The sequence below is a fragment of the Lampetra fluviatilis genome, chromosome 13 (genome assembly GCF_964198595.1).
Source record: "Lampetra fluviatilis chromosome 13, kcLamFluv1.1, whole genome shotgun sequence".
Taxonomy (NCBI): Eukaryota; Metazoa; Chordata; class Hyperoartia; order Petromyzontiformes; family Petromyzontidae; genus Lampetra; species Lampetra fluviatilis.
The window spans coordinates 10,552,224-10,579,355 of NC_136287.1; the positions used below are offsets into that span (position 1 = coordinate 10,552,224).

Sequence of the window (27,132 nt, forward strand, 5' to 3'; positions counted from 1 at the left end):
GCGTTCGTCTGGCGATAGAGCAGGATGTGTTTGTGTTGGACCTGTTCCTGTCACTTCATAGACCACCGCCATATCTGCTTCTACTGAAGAGTAAACTTTCCAAGAATGGTTTATTTAGATTGTTCTATGTGGTGCTAGGCCGACACTAGCAGTGCCATGCTGGCCATGAGTTTGACCAGTGCCAAGGGCAGACCTATGCATTTACGAGTACATATATATACCACATTGTGCTTTGGGTGGACTGGCCCTCACCATGTGAATTAGAAATGTCCACCGCTGACTTTGGGCTACGTACAGCGATGAGCAGAGCACAGTGTTTCTGCAGAGCATACGTTGACTGGACTTGACATATGGTTCTGTCTTAACTAGCTTGACAAGCCATCATATAAACAATTGAATAGTGCACACAAACAGTAGCTGCTTTGTTTACGCAGTCACAGTCTGACCAAAACGTCTGGCCAAGCAAAGCCTCATCCTGCGTGCTCCTGGCCATCACCGGGTTAATGCATCTGTTCTGTGTGGCAAGAAGGATTCGCTTACCACCTCATCTTCGTCTACATGACATTAGCAAATTCTTTCAACAGTTTATGGGTTTCAATTAAGAAGCAAGAGAAATACGTCGGCTTATTCAAACCAAATTCCAAAACGTACCATTATCCAAAACAGAGTCGTTTCTTTTGCAAATGCCACTGGTGTTGTGTATTGTAATTTACAATTTAGCTTTTTCAGTAGCCTCCCGATTATATATGTCTGTTCTTCTATGTAATCTGTCACTTAGCATCTAATTGCTCCATCCTAAATGCATTTATTTAGCAAAATAGAAAGAGCATACAAATCATTATTCTGTTGGAGAATATAATGTTTTTTTCTTGGAAATAGTATTTACATTTTTAACCATGCTTCCATTTTCCAAAGAACTGTTATTCAAATGAATGTTGCTTATTTGAATAAATAGGTACATTGTTTACTCATAAATTGCAAGAGTTTATAAGATTATTACAATGGTGTCTGTGGGGCTTCAATGGCTCTGCGAGATGATTTCGAGGCTGGAAATAATTTAGTTCAAGGCTTCCAAAACAATGTTTTTTTACTTCTGTCAGTATATGAAAAAAAAATGGCCTTCAGCATATGCAAATTCAAGTGAGAGTATCTGCATGCTCAAATGAACATTGGACATTGTTCATCTATGGTGGTATGAAGTTCACATTCCTCTGGTAGGGCTCCACGATAGCCAAGGAACAATCTGTCGACTTCCCACTAATTGCCATTTATCTTCCACGCCCAGAGAAGTTTTGGGCTGAGTCACCCCCGACCAGGACTTTAAGTCGTCACTGAGTTGAGCAGTGTGCCACAGGGCCGCTTTTGCTGGACCACTTTTCGCAATATATTATTCCCTTCGTAACTTAATTAAAAATAGATACATTAATTGATGCCTTATTGACTTACACGATGGTGCCATTAAAAAGGATTTATCCATCTAGTATTAAAAAAAAAGTTAAACGCTACTTCGTTCTTTTATTTTTTTTGCACTGTCAGGTTTTCCTTTATACCGATGCCAACATGAATTCCTTTGCATCTGCTTTTCTCGAAGTGCCGATGTGATGACAATTATGTTGATAAAGGCATCAGACTTCTTGATGTCTACCTACAGTATCCGTTTCTGTTTGGAGTGAAGAGCTCTGGCCAGGAATGCGGCCAATAACACTGCCAGCAAAGGATATTGCCTGTTGGACCTGATTATAACTGCTACAACAAAACCAGGGATATCATTGATTTTTTTTTTCCTGTCTTCAAGCACATCACTTAGCAAGTCTACTCAAGATACCACCCAGGTGTTTTGGCATAAGCGGGCAAAGAGGAAATTGAGGAGGATGCGTATCAGAGGATAATTTGAAGAAAACTAAATGTCATCAATGCCCGCTATCTGTCATTGCCTATAAAGCCTTTTTTTTATTCCGTGAGCAGGTGTTGGACATTAGCTTGGGAACGCCAACTCCCTCTACAACATTTCTGCAGGGTAGTGGTTTTTTTTTTGCATTCATCATCAAACCCAGATTTTCTACCAATGGGCCCCATGCTCAATTTTTTTGCTACTGCTGAAAGAGAGTTGCACATTAACCCGGAAATTGTGTCGTGCAAATCAAGCAAAAGAAAATCCATCAAAACTATTGCTGCCCCTGCAGCATACTTTGCACGCTCGCCATTGGTACGCTTAAAGCAACACCACCGGCCCCGCACGTGTCACCTAAGACCATGGCAGGATTTAAGTGGGAATCCTGATTATTTGGCCACAAATCAAGAACGTATGTTTCACGTGAAAACACTCTCCTCGTAGCACAAGATAACAAGCCATTGTGTGAAACCATGCTTTGCAAAAAAAGTCTGGGCACTTCCTTCAACTTTCCACCCATCTCTTTCCCCTCTGCACCGTGACCTCTCTCTCTCTCTGCCGGTCCCCTGCAGATGCATCCCTGAGGCCATCGCAGCCTGAAAAAGCTCTTTTATCTTGATTGCACTTGAGTTTCGTGTCCCCAAGGTAATTTTGTTGATATTGCACAAGTTTCATTTGTATCGCTGTGGTATATGGGCACCATACAGGAAACAGTGTTGTGTTAGATGTCTCATGCAAGCATCTTTCCATTGCACGTGTACAGCCATTTGTTAATCCACGGCTGTGTCAGTCACGGAGGTTTATTTGACCACAATTCAAAACGATGGTCAGTGTGCGTTGATGAAGGCACGAAGGCAGGGGGCATAGACGTGGGAGCTTAGAAGTACAGTACCGTGATGGATTTTGCTGCAATGACGTCTACTGCCCGCCACATATGATTGCAATTTTACAATTTGGTATTTTTTACATCACATGCACCCCTTTTTTGTAATTTTACAATCATAACTATTCTTATGTACAGCCCTTTGTCAACCCTCTACTGGATGAAGGCCTCCCCGTGTCATGCCGGTTATGAGGTTGCTTTGGTCTTGCCTCACTGCAGTGTTCACTGTGGGGTTGATGCGCCTCTTCAGATATCACTCGCCACCGATGTTGGCCAGGAATCAATGTCACGTGATCGTGTGCAAAGCGTAGTGAGTGAACCACTATGCCCACCCTTCCACCCAAATTACATGAGTAACAGGTTGAGTATACTGGGGTCATCGTATGTGCACAAGTTTGACATTAGAAGATTATGTTTCATGTGTAGCCAACACTGCACCCTTTATAACCACTCCCTTACTCCACTGTTATAATTTTCATATTCATGAGGATCACAAAGAGGTGTAATTTTTGTCCGGCTTCGGTACATTTTTATTTAAATAAACGTGGCATTAAGTGCTTGACGTAGTTACCACTGTGGGTAGTACTGCTGTTGATTGATAGAGTAACACAAGCCTGTCTGAGGTATTAAAGTTAAACAAAAAAACAAACTCACAGCATTAAACTCTGGTCACAAGCTCACTCGGTGTAAAAAGTTAAATCATTCATGTGGCAACTGTTTATTTTCGTAGTTTAACTCGTACCATTTTAAAAACACGTTTTGTGCCAATTCCGCGCTCGGTCAAAGACCCTGCTCTACAATATTCTGCACCAAAGAAATAAAAAGTATGCACTCTTTTTATATTTAATATCATTAGCCATGGTAATATATGAATGTAACAGAAATTTGGTAATGTTTACATCACATACACCCCTTTCATGGGCATAACCATGGCACCACATGGCAACAATTTACGATTATTTTAAAAATGTTTTAGACTAATGTGCATTTAAATGGAAGCTGCTTTTCATTTCTTCGCGTGCAAACTGTACATCATTTTTCAAAGGAGGTATTTATTCTCTCTCTCTCTCTTCCTCGAATCTGGCCTGCCCACTAAGAATAATAGATTTGTGTTCATTGGCGACTGTACATAGGTAAATTCGAGATGAAAACCCAAAATAATGGGGTCATTATTTCAGATATTATATATTATTAATAAATGTTCAATGGCCCCCAACTATATGTTTGCTACAGCCATATACAGGGTGGCTGAAAAGTCAGGACACATGGGTTATTTCATTTACTTTAACACTGACATTAACATATTTATAATAGCTTCTTCTTTTAGTTAATATTTTTTATAATTATGAATGCCTATTTTGTTTTGTGCGCCGCGTTTTTTTTTTCCAATTGTTTACATCTGCACACGACATTTGGCACAGACACATACATACTATCTTCAAGGCTGCAGAGATGGTCTTAACCTTGTGCTACAAACGTGTTTGTGATGTTGGGACCTGAAATTTCAGATGTCAGGTATTTGGTTTACTGTTTAACATTAATTAATTTCAGCAACTACTGTAATTGAGTACATATACACTAAATTACTGATTTTTTAAAATAACAATCAATCAATTTGTCAATGGGTTTTGCATGGCGTTTTCAAGAGCCTTTGGTGGCTGCATGGATGAAATATATTTTTTTTATGCCCATTGTTTGGAGAGAAAAAAAAACTTTCAGATAAATGTTTGCCACTGACCGCTTAGAAGCCCCATGTATAAAAATAGCCAAAGTTGGCTGATGTTGGGCACAAACTCCCAGCAGCTGTACCCCACCACACCGTGCCAAAGCCACACGGCACTCACGCGAAATGTGCACTGCCATAACCCTGCGTGCGGAATGACTTCACCGCTTGCCAAAGTGACCAGAATATTTGGAATGTGGCATACCAGCTGGATCGCTGAGATCTGATATTATTAATTTCAGCTTGTCGGACCTTGCTATATGAAAGCGGCCATCTAACCATACGTAGGCTTTGAAACCTAGTGAAGAGTTTTGACCTTGTGTTTTTAAATTTGTATTATTTAATGGAGATTGGTTTTCACGATGGAAAAAAAAACCCTAAATAAATTGGCTCAGGGTGATTGATTCCAGCAGTTGACCTGGCTTGTAAATGACCAGGTTTGGCCATTACTGGCAAGAGACCACTTGAAACAAATTAAAGTTTAGTAATAATAACAGCGTGGCAGGGGATTCGCTGCCAGGTCAAAGCGCCAAAATGAATGTACGGACCTGCAAGTACTTCCCATCCTGCATCCAGCCCGCTTCACCGATTAGGCACTTGGGAACGCTGTAACAGGATGAGAAGGTAAAAGTACCACAGCAGCCAGAGTAAGCACAGCGCCGTGGTGAGGAACAGAAAATACCCCAGGCTGGACCTTTCAAAAGCGTTTGAACAATGGCAAGGAAGGAACAACCATCGTGCCCAGGGTGTCCGAGAAAAAAGGAAGGTCGATCTTGGGTCGTTGAGAATGGATTTGTCATGTCACAGAGACACCCGATTGCTCATTAATGTGAAACAGAGCCGTGCCTTTTGTTTTGTTTTACAAAATTTGTAGAAAGGTTTTTTGTAGCACTCGGGGAGCCGTGAAACAAAAGGATGTATTTATTTGGTAAGGTTCACCACTATTGCCAAGGAAACATATACATCTAAAATCAGATGGTTGAATGGATTAGACAAATGTTACGGTTTTATAATTTTTGCCATGCAAAAAAGTGATGTTTCAAAAATTAAATTGGGAAAATTACAAAAGGGCTTAGTTACGTTCTTATATAGCTCTTATGTGGCTTATGCCAAACATTGCCTACGAAAAAATATTTGTGATAAATAAATCAAATCAATTTCTTAACCAGCCACGGGACTGAGACATTGTATGTTTATGATACTACTGTGACCTCTCTTACACAACAATAACATAGTTAAATTATTGCAAACATGTCAGAACGTCTACAGCAAAAAGATTAAATTTCCATGTTGTACGAACTTTAATGAAAACGCTTTGTGTTATGCGTGCGCTCATTCGTGAATGTTGAACGTTTTGTAACACCTATTGGCAGGACAAAAATCTTGGCATTTTGTATTTGCACTGCCATTGTTCATTCCATCATTCACATGTAGCTCCTCGGGTTTATGCGTTGGGGTAATTCAGGCAAAATTAACCTACTCGGTTCAACACAGGGAACCCAGTAAGCAACGCTCAGAAGTCAAAGTCGAGAGTGTGTGAATGTTCACATGGGTGGTGGAGGGAGGCGCTCAACTGTTTCGGCGGCTCTGAGCTATTGATGTAAATATTTAACCTGCTCTCCACCTGAGGACGGCTGCTTGCGTTGTGGCCGAAACGTCGTGAGAATTATTTTATTACGTTTTATTTTTATTATTTTATTATTTCCCTTCTACGTGACTTTACCGAAGGAACCAAGAAGATGAATCCCTGCAGTCACGAAAGCTTTACATCGAAATATATAGCCTGCTATGGTGATAGTGACGCTATTGACCCGAGAGGGAAGATAGACACTGGCATTTAAAATCAAATATTTTTTCATTGTTTTGCGACTCATGCCGCCATTCACGTATCTCAAGGATATCACGAACAGACACTGGCATTTAAAATCAAATATTTTTTCATTGTTTTGCGACTCATGCCGCCATTCACGTATCTCAAGGATATCACGAACAGACACTGGCATTTAAAATCAAATATTTTTTCATTGTTTTGCGACTCATGCCGCCATTCACGTATCTCAAGGATATCACGAACAGACACTGGCATTTAAAATCAAATATTTTTTCATTGTTTTGCGACTCATGCCGCCATTCACGTATCTCAAGGATATCACGAACAGACACTGGCATTTAAAATCAAATATTTTTTCATTGTTTTGCGACTCATGCCGCCATTCACGTATCTCAAGGATATCACGAACAGACACTGGCATTTAAAATCAAATATTTTTTCATTGTTTTGCGACTCATGCCGCCATTCACGTATCTCAAGGATATCACGAAGGGACTACTCTGTTTCACACACGACTACACGTCTCTGGTAGTTTCACAGTAGAGGGCGATATTGTTGTTGCGGTTATACCGATTATGTAATTTGGGGTGTAATTTTAAGGAATTTGAGCCGTGACGCCGGCACGCAGGGCCTCCGCTTTTTTTTCCAGTCACGCCGCCATGCGATGTTTGACGTTGGTTAATGCGCCCGTAGCAGCAGTGAGACCGGGGAGACCACAGTCACCAAAACAATCCACAGCAACAAGCGACACAACGCGCCGAGAATAATGCATACTTCATACAGCAATCGTGCTCTGACGGTTCCACCTGAAGACGGATGCTTGTGTTGCCTCCGAAACGTCGTGATTTTTATTTTTATTTTATTTTACTTTTATTAATTAACATTTTTTTACCTACGTGACTTTACCGAAAAAACCTAAGAATATGAATCCTTGCAGTCACGAAAGCTTCAAATCTAGAATGCATACTTCGTTGTTGTCCAATGGACATCGTAAAGACCTGGCAGTTAAACGTTTTTATTATTTGAATGTCTTCCATGGGGGGGATGGTGGGAGCAAAGTTATGTTCGTGCATTTTACACCGGTGACGAAACTAGCGACAACAAAAACATGACCTGCTAATTTCTCAATTGGGATTTGTCTTGAAAAAGTATATTGGGACTCACTGAGGCTTTCCTGGGTAGAGAAACATAATAATACACGTTGGTGGAAACATTGCTAAATATTCCATAATGTATAATTTCTGTCAGGTTGTAAACATATGCCAGAATTTCCTTGAAACAACAACATTGAGTTAAATGCTTGTCCCAGTTTGAGTTTTTTGGATGATAAAGAAAAAATGTAGATTATTTTGGTTTCTACTGTTCAAGCTATATCATTAAATAAATAAGAAGCCACGCGGTCCAAAAAGTGACATCATATACTCGGTATCTGTTAGATGCCTCAGTGTGTGTGCAACTTCTACAAATTATTTATTGCGAGGTGGCTCTGTCACTCTATAGACTGAGGCCAACATCATGCTATGCTTCACATAGGTTTTTTACTTTGGATACCATAACTTAGATAATACAATGGGAGAATAATCTACAGTGTGGTGTAAATAATATTTTTTAAAAATCATATTCCTGTTCATTCTCATCAACCGCAAAAATGTTCTATCCACTGCTGAATGAAGGCTTCCAAACATCCTCTTGAGGTTTTCAGCCATGAGCATGTTCCTTTGTTTGGCTGTCAATCGTTATGACCATACGCAGTTTGTATTAAAGCCACATTTGCCACACAATCAAATCTTCACAGGGCAGTGGTCATCTTTATTGGTAGTCCTGGGCCTATGGTGTCAACTCCATATTCATTCGACATAGACCATTCTCTTAAAAAAATAAACCGCTGTCAGCTTCCGCCGGAATGATGATAGGCAGGAATTCATAGAGTCAATCAAGGGTGCATTATACCATTTCAGAAAACCAAATTTAACGTGGAAAAAAAAAAACCCAGAGAACGCAAATAAACACACGCAAGCACCAAATCAAGAACAAGACAAGGACAGTGATTTTTGTCTGCAGGGAACCAGGAAATGTAGCTTCTGAGCAGAGGCTGCCTACATTTTACAGGTTCGCGTGCTGACTGCCGGCCAGCAGAAAACGCATGCGCTCATTCAAAACAGGAAACGGGGAACAAGAGGGGCCAGAGCCGCGAGCCGGGAGGGTACGGCGGCCGTGCGCCTAGCAGATCGTGGCCAACTTTTCACCGCACGCTTACAGCTCTCGGTGAGCACGTAGGGCAGAGGTCGCAAACGGGTTTTGATTCCTTACCCGTACCCATACCCGGCCGCACCAGGGTCGTACCCGGCCGGGTACGGGTACCCGTACGCTACCCGTACCCTACCCGAAATGAGTGACAAACGGTTACTCACCAGTGACTCACGGCCTACCCGTACCCGTACCCGGCCGCACCAGGGTCACAAACGGGTACCCGTACCCGGCCGGGTACGGGTAGGGTACGGGTATCGGGTACCCGGTTGCGACCTCTGACGTAGGGACAGACGACACCGGTATCTGATGACTCCCTCCCTCCACCTCCTAAAGCTGCAAGTCCAATAATAGGCCTTGTATATATTTGAAAGCCCCCCCCTCCCCCTCCGTTCATTACTTCAGATGCTTGTAGCCGGCGCCAGTGTTAATTGCAATATTTTGGTTGTTGTCTCCAAGAGCCTATTTGCGTGATGTTTTGCACCGCAGCACAATGTTACGAGCTCTGACCCGCGTCATGAGCAAGTGCATTATTGAATGTGAGCTTGAAGGTGCTGGAGTGTGTGTGGTTTGCAATTGGAAGGTGTGGATTTGAATCTCGGTTGGGAGGTGACTCAGCCTATTATCCCACTGGGGCTGATAAAAATAGGTACCACTTTTGTGGGAAGTCAAAAGTGAAGCCACCCTTATACCCAACATCGGATTGTGGAACTTCCATCACTGGATTTCGATTTAAAGTTTTCGTGACTGCAGGGATTCATCTTCTTGGTTCTTTCGGTAAAGTCACGTAGAAGGGAAGTAATAAAATAATAAAAATAAAAATAAAACATAATAAAATATTACGTTTTATTTTTATTATTTTATTTTTTATTATTTTATTACTTCCCTTCTACGTGACTTTACCGAAAGAACCAAGAAGGTTCCACCACTGGCTCATGGCATACGAGCAACGATGAACAGCACGCATTTTGTTGAACGTTTAGTATTTATGTATAGAAAGGTTTGGGCTGCATTTGTCACGTGCCTTGAATTTGTTTTATTCACTTGTGTAAAAGTCAGGGATTGAATGAACTATGGAACTATAAAAAAGATTAGCATATAGTTAGCCTTGTGGGGGGTGGGGGGTGGGTCAGACTGTGTGTATCTTGGCATGGCAACAAGCCAAGAAGGGAGGAGTCGTGGGGCCTGGCGTAGCCCAAGCTTAGCTCAGTTAAGATTCTCAATGGAATCCCATTCTGTTGAAAACGTCTTCCGAGGCAGAATCCCTGTTTGCATCCCATTCAAATACATGGAGATGTTAGCATGGGGAATCTCCCATAGAAGAATTGTGGTTCCCACAGGAATTGTCCAGGATGGAATCGCAGGAATTAAGTACGGTTCCTATCGGAAATAGCCGCGACAATTTGCACAAGCACGTGCGTGCATGCCTGTTTGTTAAACGTGAGTCAAACCAACTATAATTGATCAACTAACAAGTATAACCCGTAAAAACAAAGTTTTTCACTATAAATCCTTTATATGCGTGGCGGCTAGAGTCCTCTCGTCCTCTGGCTTGAGATGGCTGCCACCTATGGGTCAGATGATTGCATGGCAGCATTAAGCAATTGGCAATGAAATATAATATTTTTGTCCTAAAAAGTGTAAAATTTAGGAAAAAAATTTTTCACGAACATTAATTGTTACGCACAACGAGTCTGTGTGGAAAATGTCAGCTCGATTGGATCACGGGAAGTGGGTTAAAAAACGACCGAAAGATTTGCACGGTCCTAAGCAAGCAAGCAAGTGAACTTAATATAAAGGATTTAAAAAGGCAAGACTGAAGAAGTGAGCGTTCTGGTATAACAATGGTATGACTGGCTGTGGCTCATTGTCATGATGTTTGGAAAAAAAACACAATTGCCAAGCGACTCACGACATTCCTCAATTAAAAAATAATAAATCTGTGCTTGTGATTTTCTCGAGAGTCTAGATATATAAAAGTAAGGAGGAAGTAGGTGCTCTTCGCAACATGGACAAATGGACATAGAACAAACAGGAACATTATGATAATTGGGTTTTTACCCTTCTATCTGGCAACAAAACTGACACCTTTTTACAAGGAGTCATGTTTGCATAGACCGCAATACCTGCAGTCATAATACAAACAAAAGACATAACTCTGATAATGTGCACTGCCCTTGAAGTTGGTTGGTCCACACCCGAGACAGCTTTCCACATTATCAGAGTTATGTCTTTTGTTTGTATTATGACTGCAGGTATTGCAGTCTATGCAAACATGACTCCGTGTAAAAAGGTGTCAGTTTTGTTGCCAGATAGAAGGGTAAAAAACCAATTATCATATTTTTACTGGCAAATGAGGTTCCCATAAAGCAGGAACATTCTTGCAGTTAGACTACAATTATCCATGATAGCTATTGTCCGTGGAAGATATTTGGTTTTGTTGGATGGCGATATACATTTTATGCCAAAATTGTATATTACTTAGCAGTGTGTGGCTTGTAATTATATAAAGCCTCTTGATTTCATGCTTTGGCCTTTGTGCAGTTTGTAATTTAAGCTGCTCGGTTTTTTTTCCTTCTGACAAATTAATGAAGCTTCACTCTAACTTGAGATCTGCCCATTAGTCTGACTATCCAGTCATACATCATGTAATTTAGCGTCCACAAAAAAACTATCGCCGAATGTTTTGACTTGTCAAGAGTTTTTTTGTGTGCACACATGCAATTGCATTTATAAATATTTATAAGTTATAATACCGGATCACTTTGTGAGCATTGGTTTAATTACACTTGTACAGTTTAAATTGTGCTTTGCCTCTTTGACAACGACTGATTTATGTTTAATATTTAGGTGATATCAATCTGTGTCAGCTCTCATTGTTTGAAACAATGGATAAGTTAGTTAAACTCCCACCTGTGTCCAACCAGCAATATAAATGGGGACACCACGATCAACCAGTGGTGGAGATACTCCCACATCTTACAATGTGGCTGGCCAGTGGGGAAGAGTAGGCCAAACACCCTCTAGAGGGGTTTTTCTAGAGCTCCCTCTAGTGGAGACCTTCTGCTTTCTCATCCTAGCAGTAGCTTAAAAAATTGCTGGGCCGCACCGTTGAACATTTGATTTTGTTCATTTAAAATGTCTTCGCACACTAAGCAAGCACTTGCTGGTGTCATTCTACACCAATGTACCTGGGGGCTAGTGGTGGGAATTCTACACTCTCATGTCAAGGACCGGTTCTGGCTACAGGACACTGACTATCCCAAAAGGTTCATCTTCTTGGTTCTTTCGGTAAAGTCACGTAGAATTTAAATAATAAAATAATAAAAATAAAACATAATAAAATAATTCTCACGACGTTTCGGCCACAACGCAAGTAGCCGTCCTCAGGTGGAGAACAGGTCTGTCGAGGAGACAGAGTCTGAAAGAACCAAGAAGATGAATCCCTGCAGTCACGAAAGCTTTAAATCGAAATATCCCAAAAGGTGTTTCTCAATGTTTCGCCCCTAAAGGGAAGAAGAGTTGAGTTGACCCCTGAGAATTGTGTGACGTTGAATCTAAGGCTCTGCAGAATTAAAGGAAGGACATCGAATTCTTAATTTTTCACTCAATAGTTATTATAAATAGTTTTTACGTTTCTATTAGTTTGGTCCTTCATACTTCTGCAAGCAAGCATCTTAAAATAACGTTGCTTGTTAGGTTATTTACTTATTTTTTTTTACCCTTTGCTTCCCCTGATTTTTGCCACTTTGGGTAGCTTGCTGTTATTCAAAAATTTTTATGATTTTTTCCAGGCAATAAAATACTAACTAAAAAGACATTTGTTTTCCCACTTGGGCAGGTGCCCAGCTTGAAAGTTTACGAGTCTTTGCTTTGCGGAAACACTGAAGCCCTGCGTTTATTGCTTGTAAAAAGCGGCAGCTGTAGGCATAGTTCCTACTTGATCCCTGTTCAGTTTGTCCAATTGGGTGAAAAAAATCCCGCACACACCCCTTATTAGCTTTTAATTCAATGTTTGGTTTTCCACGCTTTAAATGCAACATGAGCTAAGGCTCGCGGTGTGTGTGTGTGGTTTTTACTTCCAAAAACTTGGGGCAACCTAGACAGAGGAAGAAAACACCTGGTCGTGGTCTTGTTTCACAGAGCTCGTAATATTACTACAGCCTACACTCTGTACATCCCGATGGCGGTGCAAGTGGCCAGTCCGCTTGCTATAACTAAAATCGGAGGTTGCGGCACCAACCTTTTTACCTTCACCTTACTGAATAAATATACGTGCAAATATGTGCATGTGCAGCCTAAATAGTGCACTTACAATTCATATGTACTGCGGGCTGCAACAATAAAAAAAATTCCGATTTAAAGCTTTCGTGACTGCAGGGATTCATCTTCTTGGTTGTTTCAGAAAAGTGGCGTAGAAGGGAAATAATAAAATAATACAAATAAAACATAATAAAATACATATTATGTTTTATTTTGATTATTTTATAAAAATCAAATACATATTATGTTTTATTTTTATTATTTTATTATTTCCCTTCTACGTGACTTTACCGAAAAAACCAAGAAGAATAATAAATTCGCATTTCAAATTGATCATTCTAACGTTTCAGCCAAACCGATTAAACGGTGTGGCCTTTCACTGCTGCTATCGCTCGTTCATCAGACACATTCACACGCTTCCCGCGGTCCCAGGCAATCTCAGAGAAGAGGACCGCGCGGCAGAGTTCCATCGCGAGCGAGCCACCCCGTGCGGACGTAAGGTTTAAACGGGCACCGTGCGCTTCACTGCAGAGGCGCGGCCGCACTCGTTCCCACGCGTGGGAAGGAAGCCTGATTTGTATAAATATTTGCACCAGGTGTCGTGGCTACATGTGCCACTTGACTTGGAAATATCCGGCAAAAAGTCATCCCAAGTGGTCACACCCGTGAAAAACGCTGCCGGTGCCATGCGACCGTCATCAGATCTGGGAATTGTTCTTGCTGCGCTGGCATGTGTCAATGTTTAAATGTGCGAATGTTCACATGTGAAGAGTCTTGATTGTTTCTCTGCAAGTCTATTCCCGTTTTGAGAAAAGTTACACCTCAATAATTTTTATCTTTTTTTTCCAGAATTCTTGCAGTGAACAGCAAATCGCTTTGTGTCAGGGAATAGCCTCAGAAGATAACGCTACTGAACTACTCAGTGAAACCTATTTATCCACAACAGAGGCAACACCTCTTATATTAGGGTGGTGACATTGCCTAGCAGTAGTGCGTTCCCCACTTGTTGCAGAGGTTCAAGGTTCGTACGCAGCAGTCTGCTTGATTAATACTTACGGCGTGTTGAGCGTTAAAGGTATACACCATCTACTTGACAAGGGCACATTAAAGATGTATTATGGATTAAAGATCCTGTGATGTCATTGTCAAGAGTAGGCCATTGTGTGCTGGCATCCTTGTCCAAATTTGTCAAATTTGAAAAAATACCCAATAAATGACTCAATTGGAAATATGCACAGCGATCATTCCTCCCTACTGCAAAAACAAACTTGGCAGGACTCTCCTGAAAATTGCGTTGTGAAACTCAGTGAGGTTTTCCTGGACGAACAAGCACATTCAAACCTAAATAAGTACCAATAGATGTACCGTGCAAAGAGTGTCTGGTATAAGTCAATCAAATTACGTGTAAGTGTGAGCGTGTATGTGCGGCATTTTTGTATATTATGCCCATGTGTATATGTATTTATGCATGTGTGTATTTGGCATAGCAGTTCCCCAGTCTAAAAGCTTATCATTAATGGAAACAACTTGTTTCCTGAATAGGGGGGGGGGTGATTGAATGCAGTACCAGCCCTTGCATCATCAAGAATTTCATGTACATATGTCAGAACCAGCTGTGAAGCGGTTGAACAAGAAACCATAGCAATTCCGATTGCACATCTCTCCCTAATCCCACAAAAATGTTTCACCAAAACGTATTTACCTCTACTATACATTACTGCGTAGATGCAATGCGTGATTGTGGCCCACGTATATAGCAACGGGAAGAGTTCCCACTGCTGAAATCGTGTTTCAGTCAATCATTGTGCTCGCCAAGTCGATGATCCTCGCTGTTGTGTTATTAACTCACGAAGCTGTGCCATTCTTCACCAGCTGTGTGCGCCAGCGGCACACCTGACCGCCTTTGTCTTTCCTACTTGCGACATTGACCGGACCATAGCATGGTCGCAAGTCCTAAGATGAGTCTTAATTTTAGAACTTTCGTGACTGCAGGAATTATTATTTGGTTCTTTCGGTTAAGTCACGTCTAAAGATAAAATAATAAATTAAATTAAATAATAGAATACTAAGATGAGGCCCAGTCTAACCGGGGCTCGGGTTCAGTTCAGATAACAATCGACAGTGGTGTTGCGTGTGACCAAGTATCAAGTCTGGGTTTGTAAGGATGCCGTTGCAGTGCTCAAATCACAACGCCACACCTCCCTCCCTAATAGACATACGTACAGAGACAAAGGTCCACAGTAAATCCTTTATAGACTATCGGAACAGCGATGTTAGTAAACTCCCTGTTAAGACTTGCACGACAGCAACCCACACGTGGCTTGCATTTCTCTCTCCAGTGCTAATGTTTACACACAAAAGCGGGTACTCATTTAAGGCTGAGTCGACCTAAGGGAGTTCCAGACTGGTTCAGATATCATTCAAACACTGTTAGCCATGGCCAACAATAAAACTCAGGTCATCGGGCTTTGAGTGCATTGTGTGAAACACTCCACTACCACTCCCTCAAACGTCATAATCTACAAAGACAAATATCCCCCATATAGCGTTTACAGACTTGGGGCAAGTACCTATTAAAGCCGGCACGGCACACCAGGAGGGGGTGGGTGGCCAACACCACGCCCGATCACCTCTGGTTGCCCATAGCTGACGTTTTTACACACCAAAACAGGTACTAATTTAAGGCTAAGTTGACCTAGGCGAGGCTGAGGACCAGTTCAAATATTCGCCGCTGTTATTGGTCGTGAGCGGGAATCTAACTCGGGGTCGCCGTATTAATAGCGCAGTGCTCTAACCACTGTGCCACCGTTCCCCATATATATACACACACACACAAAGACAAAGATCCCCCGTATAGTCTTAACACACCGTTGAGGCAAGTGCTGTTTGCGAGCACCTCACCCGCATACATACGTTCACATACATTCATGTTCACTCACATTTATATAAATACGCACGCTTACGGCACACACTCGCACGTCTTGATCATTCCTCTGGACAACTAGAACATTTTTGTTCACAATAAGCAGTTTTTTTCCCATAGTTGTCCTGAGCAACTGGTCAACAAAATAGTGCTTTAGGCTTAGCTGCGTGTAAGCAATCATTCTTTTGGATTCATTGGTCAACATAGGTCATCCCTATAGGCCTACTGAACCCATACTACCTGGCACCTGTGGAATTTATTGTTATTTGGAGTGGCCAATTTTTTTTCCTTTGTGGACAATCCTGATATTGTGTACAAACTGTCCATCTGCTCTCGGCTCAGAACAAAGCAAGCAGTGTTTGTTCTGAGGGCTGCCTGGCCCACAAAGCCAGGCAATTTATCACTGGCAAAGCAGTTAAGTGTGAATGCAATGGCCACTACACTTTTGGCGGATCAAAGTAGAGATTTTGGACAAAAGGATTAGATTAAAACCAGTGTAAAATACAACTCGAGAAATAAAAAGGCGTTAAATACACAATCTTGGCTAATACGTTTGTGGGAGAGCTCGTTTTTATTGTGCTGAGCAGATGAACCAAATGAATTCGATTCATTCAAATAACACCAACATCACATATCTGTCCCTTGTTTGTGTGGGAATATTTGTTCTCTGCACACTGTGTGCAATGGCTTGTTGCTGCGAATAATAAAACACCTTCCGGCGGGACATGTTTTATAAAGCGTGATTGAGCGGTTATTCTTACCGTTTAAATAGTTGTACAGCGTAAAATACATTCGACCATGTTCTCAGGAACATTTTTATTAAATGTTAAATAAATACGTCTATTTAGAAGTATTTTCATGGGACTAGAAATACCCTATCTGCAAATAATTGGCCACAATTAAGTCTTTTCCCTTTGTATAAAACAACAAGTGATGTCACGCGGTGAGGTAATTTTGCGTAATATAAAATTAAACTTTTCACGTGTCTGACATTAGCCCACACACAGGCCACAACACTTAAAAAAGCACGAAACACGCATTGCAGCATCCCATCAACATTTCCCACCAATTATGTATTTCATTTCGAATGGTCATTACTTTCCAAAACGATGTCTAAGAGCACGCTTAGCCTCACAGTTACACGCACTGCAGATGGTGTCCACACAGGCGGATCATTGCCACCACCAATGCCTGCCCATAGGTATTGTCCATCAGCCTTGTTTGTCTGGGGCCTGCTACTGGAACCGGAATGCCTTTTGCACGTAGGCCCGCAGGCTATTTGTGCTCGCCCGGTTGACGTTCGTCCTGTGGTATGTTTGTAGATGTTAGCCTTTGTTCATTAAGTGTCTGGACGGCGCTGCTTCAAACCTTGTATTCAATGCGATGCACTAAATATTGGAATTTGGTTTTGTTGTTTAAAAAAAAAAGTAGAATTCTGACCTCTCCGTCTGTCGTATATTTGTGCTGCTGCTGCTGCTTGAGTATTGGTTACCTGTCGGTCTCACGTGAAGGAGTTGGGCGCCGTTAACGCTCCGAGCGAGGCTGTAACGCAAGCCCCGCTTTCAATCCCACGTGCGGAATTGTCAGAAGGTGGGTGGGTGGCTGGGTGACTCCGTTGCAGAAGCCTTCCGCTGCCGCTGTATCCTGTTACGTCCAAAATAGGTCATTTTCACGGCCCCACATGACGGCGTGGGATTAAGCGTCGTGGGTTTCCTCGGCTGACGCGCGCAAACGTGAATTTTTTTCGGCCACGGCGAATGGACGTTCAAATATTCGCAGATCACATCGGCAAATAACGACGAATCGGTATTTGTTATCGCGATACGTGTGGAAAGAACGCGCGGCATTAAAATCATTTCAGCTGCTCGTTCTATATTGTCAATGCATACGAAGAAATTCCATACAAATACATTGACATCCCTTTGTAAATCCGCTGCTGGATGAAGGCCTCCCCACACTGTGTGTAAGGCGTGGGGCGTTGTTGGACCACACATCACCACATACTGGTCTGTGTAGTTAGCTTGTAAAGTTATGAAAAAAATACCATTTAAATTTATTCTATTTTCAGGCAGCCGACCCCATAAAAACGTGGGAATTTTGTCTGAGAAAAAGAATACGAATTGATTAGCAAACTGAGCAAGCTAATCAATATTAGCCTCCAAGTTATACGACCACACTTTGTTAGATAAGCTCCTTTTTCCGACAACACCGATTGGGCGGATGACTTCACGTTTGCTATCGGTGGCTTTGGCCATGGCAGGTGTATTTGAGTGGGACACTGGACGTGCCACAATTGAAAGAGCGTAATCTGATGCCGCGTTCCCACGAAGACTTGAAACCAGGCTAGCCCTATCCGTGACCCAGGCAAGTGGGCCTGACCTGGGTTCCCATGACAGCCTAATCCAGCTAGCAGGCTGCAATAAGGCCCCACAGCTTGATAAGTAAACACATTGTGCATAATCAGAACTCTGTGGTGTAACCCCACGTGCAAATGCAATATTTCTTAGTCCAGCAGCTTTTCGGACAAATGTCGTCCAACAGCATTTGTTTCAGAAAGAAACTCTGGACTTTCTTTCTGGGTCTCATCAGCCAGATGTTATTTGCAAGAGCACTCCATATACACTATGAGGCCATGTTCAGCACAAATAAAAATGTTTTACACTAACTTATTCAGCGTTGCTGTGGGGCATTGCGCATAAAAGCATAAAAAGCTAAACTTCTCCATTCTGTATCTGCACATGATGAATACAAATATGTTTCAGTCCACCAGTCGATTTGCTTTCCAGACTGAATTTCACAGCTGATGATAAAACAGCACCGCTGAACAGAGGGAGCCACACACACTTACAAGAGATGCGAGCGGTCATCGGCATATCTCGCAGAGGTCAACTTCAGAGCTGTTCCTTTTAATAAATAAAGACATGGACGAAAATTATTTTTGTTATATATATATCTCAAATATTAAAGGGTGGGGGTGGGGGGAATACGGGGGGGGGGGGGGGGGGCAAGCCCAAAGAGCTGTAGTGTTGGGACGCTACCCAGAGCATTGCCCAGCCGATTGTAGAATGACCCAAATGGGGATTCGGTCAAATTTCTCATTGTTGTGGGAATGTATTATTAAGGGGACATTAATGCTGGCCCTCACTTTCATCGCATCCCAGAGTTTAATTGACTCATGGCGCTGACTGGTGAGTCATTTCCATCAGCTTAAAAGCACAGCATTCTTTCGTACCAAAAAAGGTTTGCTTTAATGAGCGTTTTTCAGTTAATAATTTTACGAAAAACATATTATTCAGTTGTTTTTCTAACTTGATTAAGATAATCAAAATATTTTGGTCTGAAAGAATGTAATGTTAAATACTTTTCTTTAAATACTTTACCACATATTAGCTGAACACATAATCGTAAAATTATTTATTTTTGTAAAGCATTAATAGTAATTGAGCAACTGCAATTACATTAATATTAAATTTGCTGCATTTTTGTATTTTAAAAAAATAACCCACAACTAAATAATGTGCCACTGAAAGTCAACAATTGTTAGAACCACATCTCCTAATCTGCTATAAATCTCAATAATTTAATATATTCCTTGAGAAACCTTGTTATGCACTCATTAGCAAAGCTGATGGTGAGCACCACTTGTTGTGATAAAGCACAGTTCACCACGTTTTGGATGCTTGTCACTGTCTTGCTTAAGATTAAGCACGTGTGGATTTTCCAAGCCAGCGTGTGTTGCCGGTAAAGCGAGTGGGAGCATGCTGACATTGGTTATTGCCACATTTTTATCTCTGGCTGATCAGCCAGGCATAATAATAGTCCTGCTAATAGCCCTGAGAAATGTAACTCCCCATTTTAAACCGGCCCTCCCAAAGGCATGGTTAGCGTCACAGTGATTAATGCCCAACATAAAGGTTTCTGAAACAGGGGCCGATAGTTTTTGGAGGGCTTTGTGCCCATGACCTTCTTACCTGGGAGATATGACATGACCGGGAAAGGCTTGTTATTATTAATGGGAGAGGTTCTTCTGCCAGTAAATAACAGCAAATAACATACTGACCTTTGCATTGACGTTGGCTGTGAACCCTCCCAAACCCCTGGCAAGGCAGTGTATTCGATGCGCACAATTAACATTCGGCGCTTGCTAAAGTGAACGTGAACACATGAGCCGTAGCTTCACATTATTCAAGGTTCTTTAAAGCGCTTGCACTCGTGTGCGTGTGTGAGGGCGCACATTCAGCCTCCGTGCTGTGAAATCATTAGTGGATAAACTTGTAAGCTTGCTCTATAATTTATCTGTAGAGTTTGGCCCTTGACCCGATGTAATTGAATCGTTCTTTATCGCGGTGTGCAGATGGTAATGTGAAGTGATTGCGATAATTTGGCGCGATTGCCAGCCTGAATTAGGTGCATCTATCATTACGCAAGTGTCGACTGATTTTAAGAAAACATCACCAACATCCGCACATGGCCTTGTCCATGAAAACTACAATATTGTTTCAGTTTATGACTTTTACTCAGAGCTGAGCTGTTCCTGAAAAAGTACCATTGCACAGGGTGATGATAATGCGAGTTATGACGCATTTTCAGTTAGCGATTATGAAAGCCGTTAACCCATTCTCATTATCGCGGCGTAATTTTTCACAAAATCTTTTTCAGATTTCCCCTACGCCCAATACCCCCAACCCACTGGACCCCTCTGGGAAAAGGGGGGGGGGGAGGCAGGAAATAGTTTCTGGGGCTCAACCCCAGACAGCTACGTTTTAAATGAAGCCATGCTCATCGTAGTCCAATGTCACACTGGAAGCGAACGTCTCAATACTGTTGCCGTTCCAGACTTTTAAACGATCCACTGCCCACCAGCACAAAAGAGAGCTCTGTTATCGACGGCACCGTCGCACACGGTGCAAAACAGCAGGTGCGGCTGGGTAACCGGCGGCGCGTCGCCCCGGCACGCAGTGCGTGGCCTGGCCTGTGAAAGGGGCCCACTCTGCCAAGAACTGCCGCGTTAGCCTGATTGAGAGGCAGCCGCGGTCCGGCGTACGAGACCGCTGATCAAAGCAACGCGCGAGCTGGCGGCGTTGTTTAGAGCGGCCGGACGGGCCCGGCTGTGAAAGAACGTTTGGGAGCGTGACTCGGATTTGGAGTCGCCAAATTCAGACATGAAAGCTTTGGCTCTTGCCACCCTGACCCTGTCCTCTACGCTCCACGCGTTTGATCACGGGCACCGCAGTTTGCAATTCATCACCCAACCAAAAAGCTGCGTACATATATATATCACTCCGCTTTATGAGCTGTGTCCATGTGCTCATGTGTGTATATTGTTACAAAAAATATCTTCATGCCATGATTGAAATGTCTCCTCTGCAATTCCCATCACATACAAAAAAACCCAGGCTGGTTCGTTTAACCATTCAGAGTGAAGTTTGTATAAATCCGAGACGACCATTAATATCTTCTTTGTAAATAAACCATAAAATCATGCAGGAAACAACATAGTTTCAGGTTTTGGCAACACTGGAAGGGTTTTCTGTTGCAATCGTTTTTGCTCACACTCTACCAGCCAATTGGAAGGAACATTTGAAAAGGGAATGACATCACCACCGAGGGCAACATTATATCCCTTACCGACGTGCAACATCGCGAATATGGATCAATATTGATCGTGCTAAATAACACCAACAACAATAATAACAACACAAACCAGCCCTTTGAATGAAGGCCTCCCTCCTCCCCATCTTTTGTCGACATGGCAAATGTTTGACACCCTGGTCAGTGTGCAAGAAGAGGTTAGGACCCAATTCAGTTATCACTCGCCACTGCACGGTGTTTTTTTCTGCAATATTTTGCCGTCTTTTCTTGGATTTTTTTTTGTTTGCACTCAGTCACATATTCACTTTAAGATGTTTTTTTGTTCATGTTTTTGTTTTTTTGTTTGTTGCGGTTGCACCCGATTCAAGAGCCGAATGGCTCACAGGGCTAAACCTAATAAATGAACTTGAATTTGAACTGACGTTAGCCATGTTGAACAGTTGAACTCACGTCAGCATGTTGTCAGGGCGTTGTGCTCATCACGAGGCCACCGCACCCCTGTGAGTATTGTCAACGCGTGTTAGTTAAACGTAATCAGGTCGACGGTGCAGTAACAATTATTTGCTGTTCCCAGTACAAAATCATAGCCGTACGTATGATCGTACTTTATTGTGATGTGTTTTCAATTGCATTGGTATTTGTTTGCACGCTTGGTTTATTGTCCGCAATGCAGCCGAAGTCCGAGGATGTCGTTGCAGTAAAAAACAAGTGGAAATAGTCGACACAAGTTGGGGCAAAGTGGTGGGAAGTCTGCAACAGCCAGCTGATAACCCCCCTGTAGCTGGTGATTGTCCGCGTGAACTGTAAATCACGCAGCAAAATGCACGTAAAAAAATAGTGCAGTTCTTGTTTTACCAACATTTCTTCCCATTAAGTTTATGGGTTTATGACAGGGTGTTAGTGTTAGCCTATAAATGCCACTGCTCACTGACTAAGAGGGGCATTTTCTGCCCTCGTACATGGGGATGGAACCAAGATCTGGCTTTACAAATCTTCTTAATGCCAGGATTTAGCAGGAGCTTAGCCAAAGAACATAATTAATGTACAACAGCAGAATTCAAAATTGTGCAGATGCACTTAACGAAACGCATCAATGCCAGAAAATAATGGCTAAAAACCAATGCGGTCATTACAAGCCTTATTATGTAATTTGGTAAACATAGGGGGCTATTGTAACATAATTTCATAACAGAAGGCTTGTCTGTCACATGCTCAATCAATTTATGTCCCGGTGTCGAATGTTTTCTTTAGTGTAAAGTGCACCGTTTAAAATTCAATCGGACATATAATTGAGCTCCTGTCTGAGAGGTTATGTTATTGTGACCGCTGAGCAGAAGCACCTGTGGTATATTAGCCCGCATTACACCTAATTAAATTCATATTACATGGCTCATGGCACGCTGGGTCTGAGAACATCATGCACTGCAAACAAAGTGCCAATAATTGATTTCCTGCCTCTTGTCTGCTTGTCTCATGCTAAATAATTGGGGGGGGGGGGGGGCGGCAAAGAGGCAGACATTGTCATCACGAATTGTGTTGACGATATTCCCGAAGAGTTGGCAGGCTGGGGACGAACAAGACTGAGTGGAGGCATGCACGTCTGTTCACGAACATGTTTTGATATAATTTTTTCCTCCACTAATAAATGGTTTCGTGCAAAGGCTTTTATTCCAGTTGAGGTGCACATTTTTGCGTGTGTTGCCTAATTTCTGCAATTACGCGTGTAGTAGTAAAAAAACGCTCGACATTTTGCAACAAAAAATTTATTCAGTCTTCTGCAGATGTTCCTTGGCTCCGGTCACCGAGGCTAACACTTGATTGAGCCGTGTTATCGTTTCGTTTAATATTGGGCCTCATAAAATGCAAAATGAAAACACGTGGCATTTAACGGACAAGGCTGAGCTGTGCGTGTCTATGGGATGGTTTTTGGTCACGGTTGTGCAACTGGGTGGTAGTTTGAGTTTGCACCTTATTTTGAGCTACGTGAAGTGTAGAGGTTTCTGTTTTGACGTGTATTGACAAACACCATTGCGCACTCTGACTGAAACATCTCTGTGGCCAATAGCAAGGTTGAGAAAACCTGCAATAAATGGTACTGCACTGAAGACTGGTTCCTAGTGAGTTACGAACTGATCTCTTAGAATAAGCCTGCCAATATTTGCTGGATAAGCAAAACGAATTGGACTTACAAAAGCGGTAGGAACGAGTACGTGGTTACTAAATAAGACGGTTGGGTAAGACATTAATGGTGGGAAAACGTGGCAATGCCATGAGAACCTCCAAGAGTGAATGAGAAGGCGTCGGTGCATATTAGAATGAGCCAGATGGGCTTAATGGTCTCCTTCTCATTCCAAATTGTAGCCACTTGCAACCCTCGCAAGTGGCCACAAGCTAAGCGAAAACAGTGGGCACTTGATTTGGGCACCGCAGGAAAAAAGTACGCATGTTCTACAAAACAGCGGCTGCAAGCAGGTGTTCCGTAACTGCACGTGCGTGTGTGTACGTGCAGTGGCACCGTGACGCGCGCAAGAGCGTTGGATCCCCGCTTGTAATGGAACACTCGGCAGAACACATCTCTTGCTTGTTTCACCGCACCACCACTTGCATTGCTCCAGGGGCAAACCCAGCAGGGAACTTGAAGAAGCTGGGGGGGGGGGGTGGAGGTGGAAAGGAGGAGATTTATACAAAAAAGAAAACCTAAAATGTCCCTTTCCCTCCCCTCCCATCGAAACGAGCCGACAAAAAAGCAGTGGGGCGTTCCTCGGTTAATCACCAGCACGTGCGCACCCCCTAAGAGCCACCAAGAGCCACACAGGTGTGGGCAAGTGGTGGCGGAACGTTTACGTTTTTCACGGGGAAATTTTGATCTTCAAAATTCTTGTTGCGCATATGTGGGACAGAAGCGTCGATTAGAATTGTTTTATTTTGTCCGGGGGTGGGGGGGATCGTGTGCGAGAGTTGAAGTGATAGAGGAGATAAAATTTCCATCAAATTTCTCCTGCCTAGGGCCTCTTTGCCTGCGAGTAAAGTTGATGGCGCTGCTCGCGATGTCGCTTGCCGGAGTGCGGCTCCCGACACAAAAAACAAAGATCCCCCGTATATCCTTAACAGACCTGTTGGGGAAAGTGCTGTTAGCGCCGATGAAGGCCGGAACGGCACACGAGGGGGTGGGTGAGTGGCCATCACCACGCCCGGCCACCTTTATTTCCCGAGTGGTGACATTTACACACCGCGCCAGGTATTTATTTGAGGCCGAGTCGACCTAGAGGAGGCCCAGGACCGGTTCAGATAATCATCACTGGAGTTGACTGCGAGCGAGAATCGAACCCAGGTCGCCGGGTTCAAAGCGCAGCCCCCCCAACACAAACACGCGCACGCAAACGTGACCATGCCTTGCTCCCTTCTCACCCCTGCCTCCTTCCCGTCCATTGTCCTCTTGTGTCCTCCTCGCAGGTCCTGCCTGGGAGCCAGCAGGAAGAGGAGAGGGACCCCACCTGGGACGCCTGGGGCCCGTGGAGCGAGTGCTCGCGCACGTGCGGAGGTGGGGCCTCGTACTCCATCCGACGGTGCCTGGCGGGCAGGTGAGTTCGTTGCTGCGGGACGTGGGAGTGAGTTTTTGAGCCGCTGCTTCGAGTGTGACGGTGCGCATCCGTGACATAGCAACTTCAGAGGTGGCATCCGATGGTTTGACTCTTTCAGAAATGTCACCATTGCATCGGCGATTGGTCTCCTAGCGATTGAGAGCTCGGGTCGAGGGAGGCGGCCGTCACTTTTTGGACACGTCGCCTCTCTTGATGCGCAAACTCCTTCAGCAAATTGCGCAACTTCAGTTGGCGGTTGAGGTTCGAAAGTGGACCCCTTAATCCGTTGATCAAACAAATCACTCGAGACGGCGGTGTGTGGCAGCAAGAGCAGTTCGTGCGAACGCTGTCGCAAGAGGTCACAGGTTTGGCGCAACGGTCCTTCGCTGACTATGTGTGATTAATGAATGAATGAGGTGAGTTTGGTGGAAAATGCACTATCATGCATGGTGGAGCACCCAGCCACAGGGTTAGTAGAAGGTAAGAGGATGGGAAGGTAGGCGCCACGGTGGCGAGATGTTAACTATCTCGCCTGGTATGCAGGAGGTCGTGGGTTTGATCCCGACCCTGTGGTCGCGTGGATTTTTCTCCAGGTCCTCTAGTTTTTCCCTCCACATTTAGAAACGTGCGATTACAGTATTTGGCTGCAATACATTTCCATACGATAAGCCACTTTGTTGAGCTTTCATTTGTGGCCAGGTCGCTTCTGTGGGCCTTACCTGGTAAGATAAACAATAGTTTATCGCTTAAGTAGTTTTATATTTTTATGTATATATGCATGTTGGATTTATTTCGCACTCTACGTAGCCAACCGTACTCATCGGTGGCGAGGTAGTACAGCAAGTAGGTTTTTGACCGATGCGTATGGGCGTTCATTACTCATATACGTTTGCTCCCACGTGCTAATATACTCGATATGAAATTGGCCAAACATCCAAAGCAGGATAATTCCAAAAACGAGTCATTAGCCTCAGTGAGGCTTTCCAGAGTAAATCAACGGCAGAATACTATATAAACGACCGCTTGCCTCCGTGCAGGCAAATAGACTGCATCCGTTTTGCATCACTGAGGCAATATTCATTGAGGCAACATGTGTGACCAACCAGCATCATCAGCTCCTCGGATTACTCATCGTGGTCGGTGAATCCCACGAGGATGGCAGCGCAGCAAGTTGCTTCGGTCTCGCACTCAACAATGAGCGAGCAATCAACGCCCACCACGTGTGCGATGGACAAACCCACACCTATGTCTGTCTGCAATGAGGCAGTTAACATAGCTAGGCCTCGGTGGTGGTCGTCTCGTTTATGTTCACGTGTTTTGTACTTCCCAACGACAAGCTGCTTTAAAATGTTACGGTAAATACTATAAATTGTTGAGGGCTGTTATACAGGATGGACACCCACGGTTAGGTCTGTATGTTATGGTAGTGAACTGAATTCACTAATTTGGGGGGAAACTACAGGTCATAACATCTTGTTTATTGTGTTGAGTACAAATGGATTTCTGCTCTGTTTCAACATTTTAAAAGCGGCCAATAAATGCTTTGGATTATTTGCTTTATATCTTAATGAATTTGTGCTTTAAACAAGCTAGCATGCCTGCGTGTTGTAGCCACAGGCACATTTTTACCCGTTTGTTTCTCAGTGCTACTTGGCCGTTCGGTGGTTCACATTAACGCCTCTCATATGTACAGTTTTGTTCCGCAGTCAAATCAGAGCAATTAGCCTGGTGTAATACTTTGTATAATGTCCCCAAAATTGTGTTCGGCCAATGGAGGTAGTTGGGCAGAACTACATCCGCCGTCCTGTTTTGGGCCTGTTTTTATTTCACCAATGTGGTATATCAGTGAGCGCATCCCAGTTCACATTTTTGAACAAGTCATCATTGATGAAGTGGTCTGCATGCTTGTGGGCAGGTTAGAGCGGCACCTGGAGTTCCTGAGCCATTGGTGGGCATTCCACATTATCATGGTGGCAGCAAGTCTCTCCATAGGATGACCATTTTTATTTGCTTGGAAAGAGATACATTTGGATATCTATACATTGAATTTAGAACCTCAGAAGGGAATGGGCACACTGCACTTAAAATGTGTGTAGTAATCTGATTTCAGTATTTGCAGAACATTTGCTAAATATGTACATGTGTTGTCTACAGAGCACACACATGCAAGAAAAAGGGGGGTATACGTGGGTTCCCAC

The 27,132-nt window shown here is 43.1% G+C and overlaps 1 protein-coding gene across 1 annotated transcript in view; it reads left to right on the top strand.

Moving 5' to 3' along the window:
* Positions 1-27,132, top strand: part of LOC144935533 (ADAMTS-like protein 1) — a 143,251-nt gene that overhangs the window by 56,739 nt on the left and 59,380 nt on the right. The window contains exon 4 of the mRNA XM_078862286.1: positions 24,807-24,934. Coding sequence (XP_078718412.1) covers positions 24,807-24,934 — 128 coding nt within the window. The remainder of the gene's footprint in view (positions 1-24,806; positions 24,935-27,132) is intronic.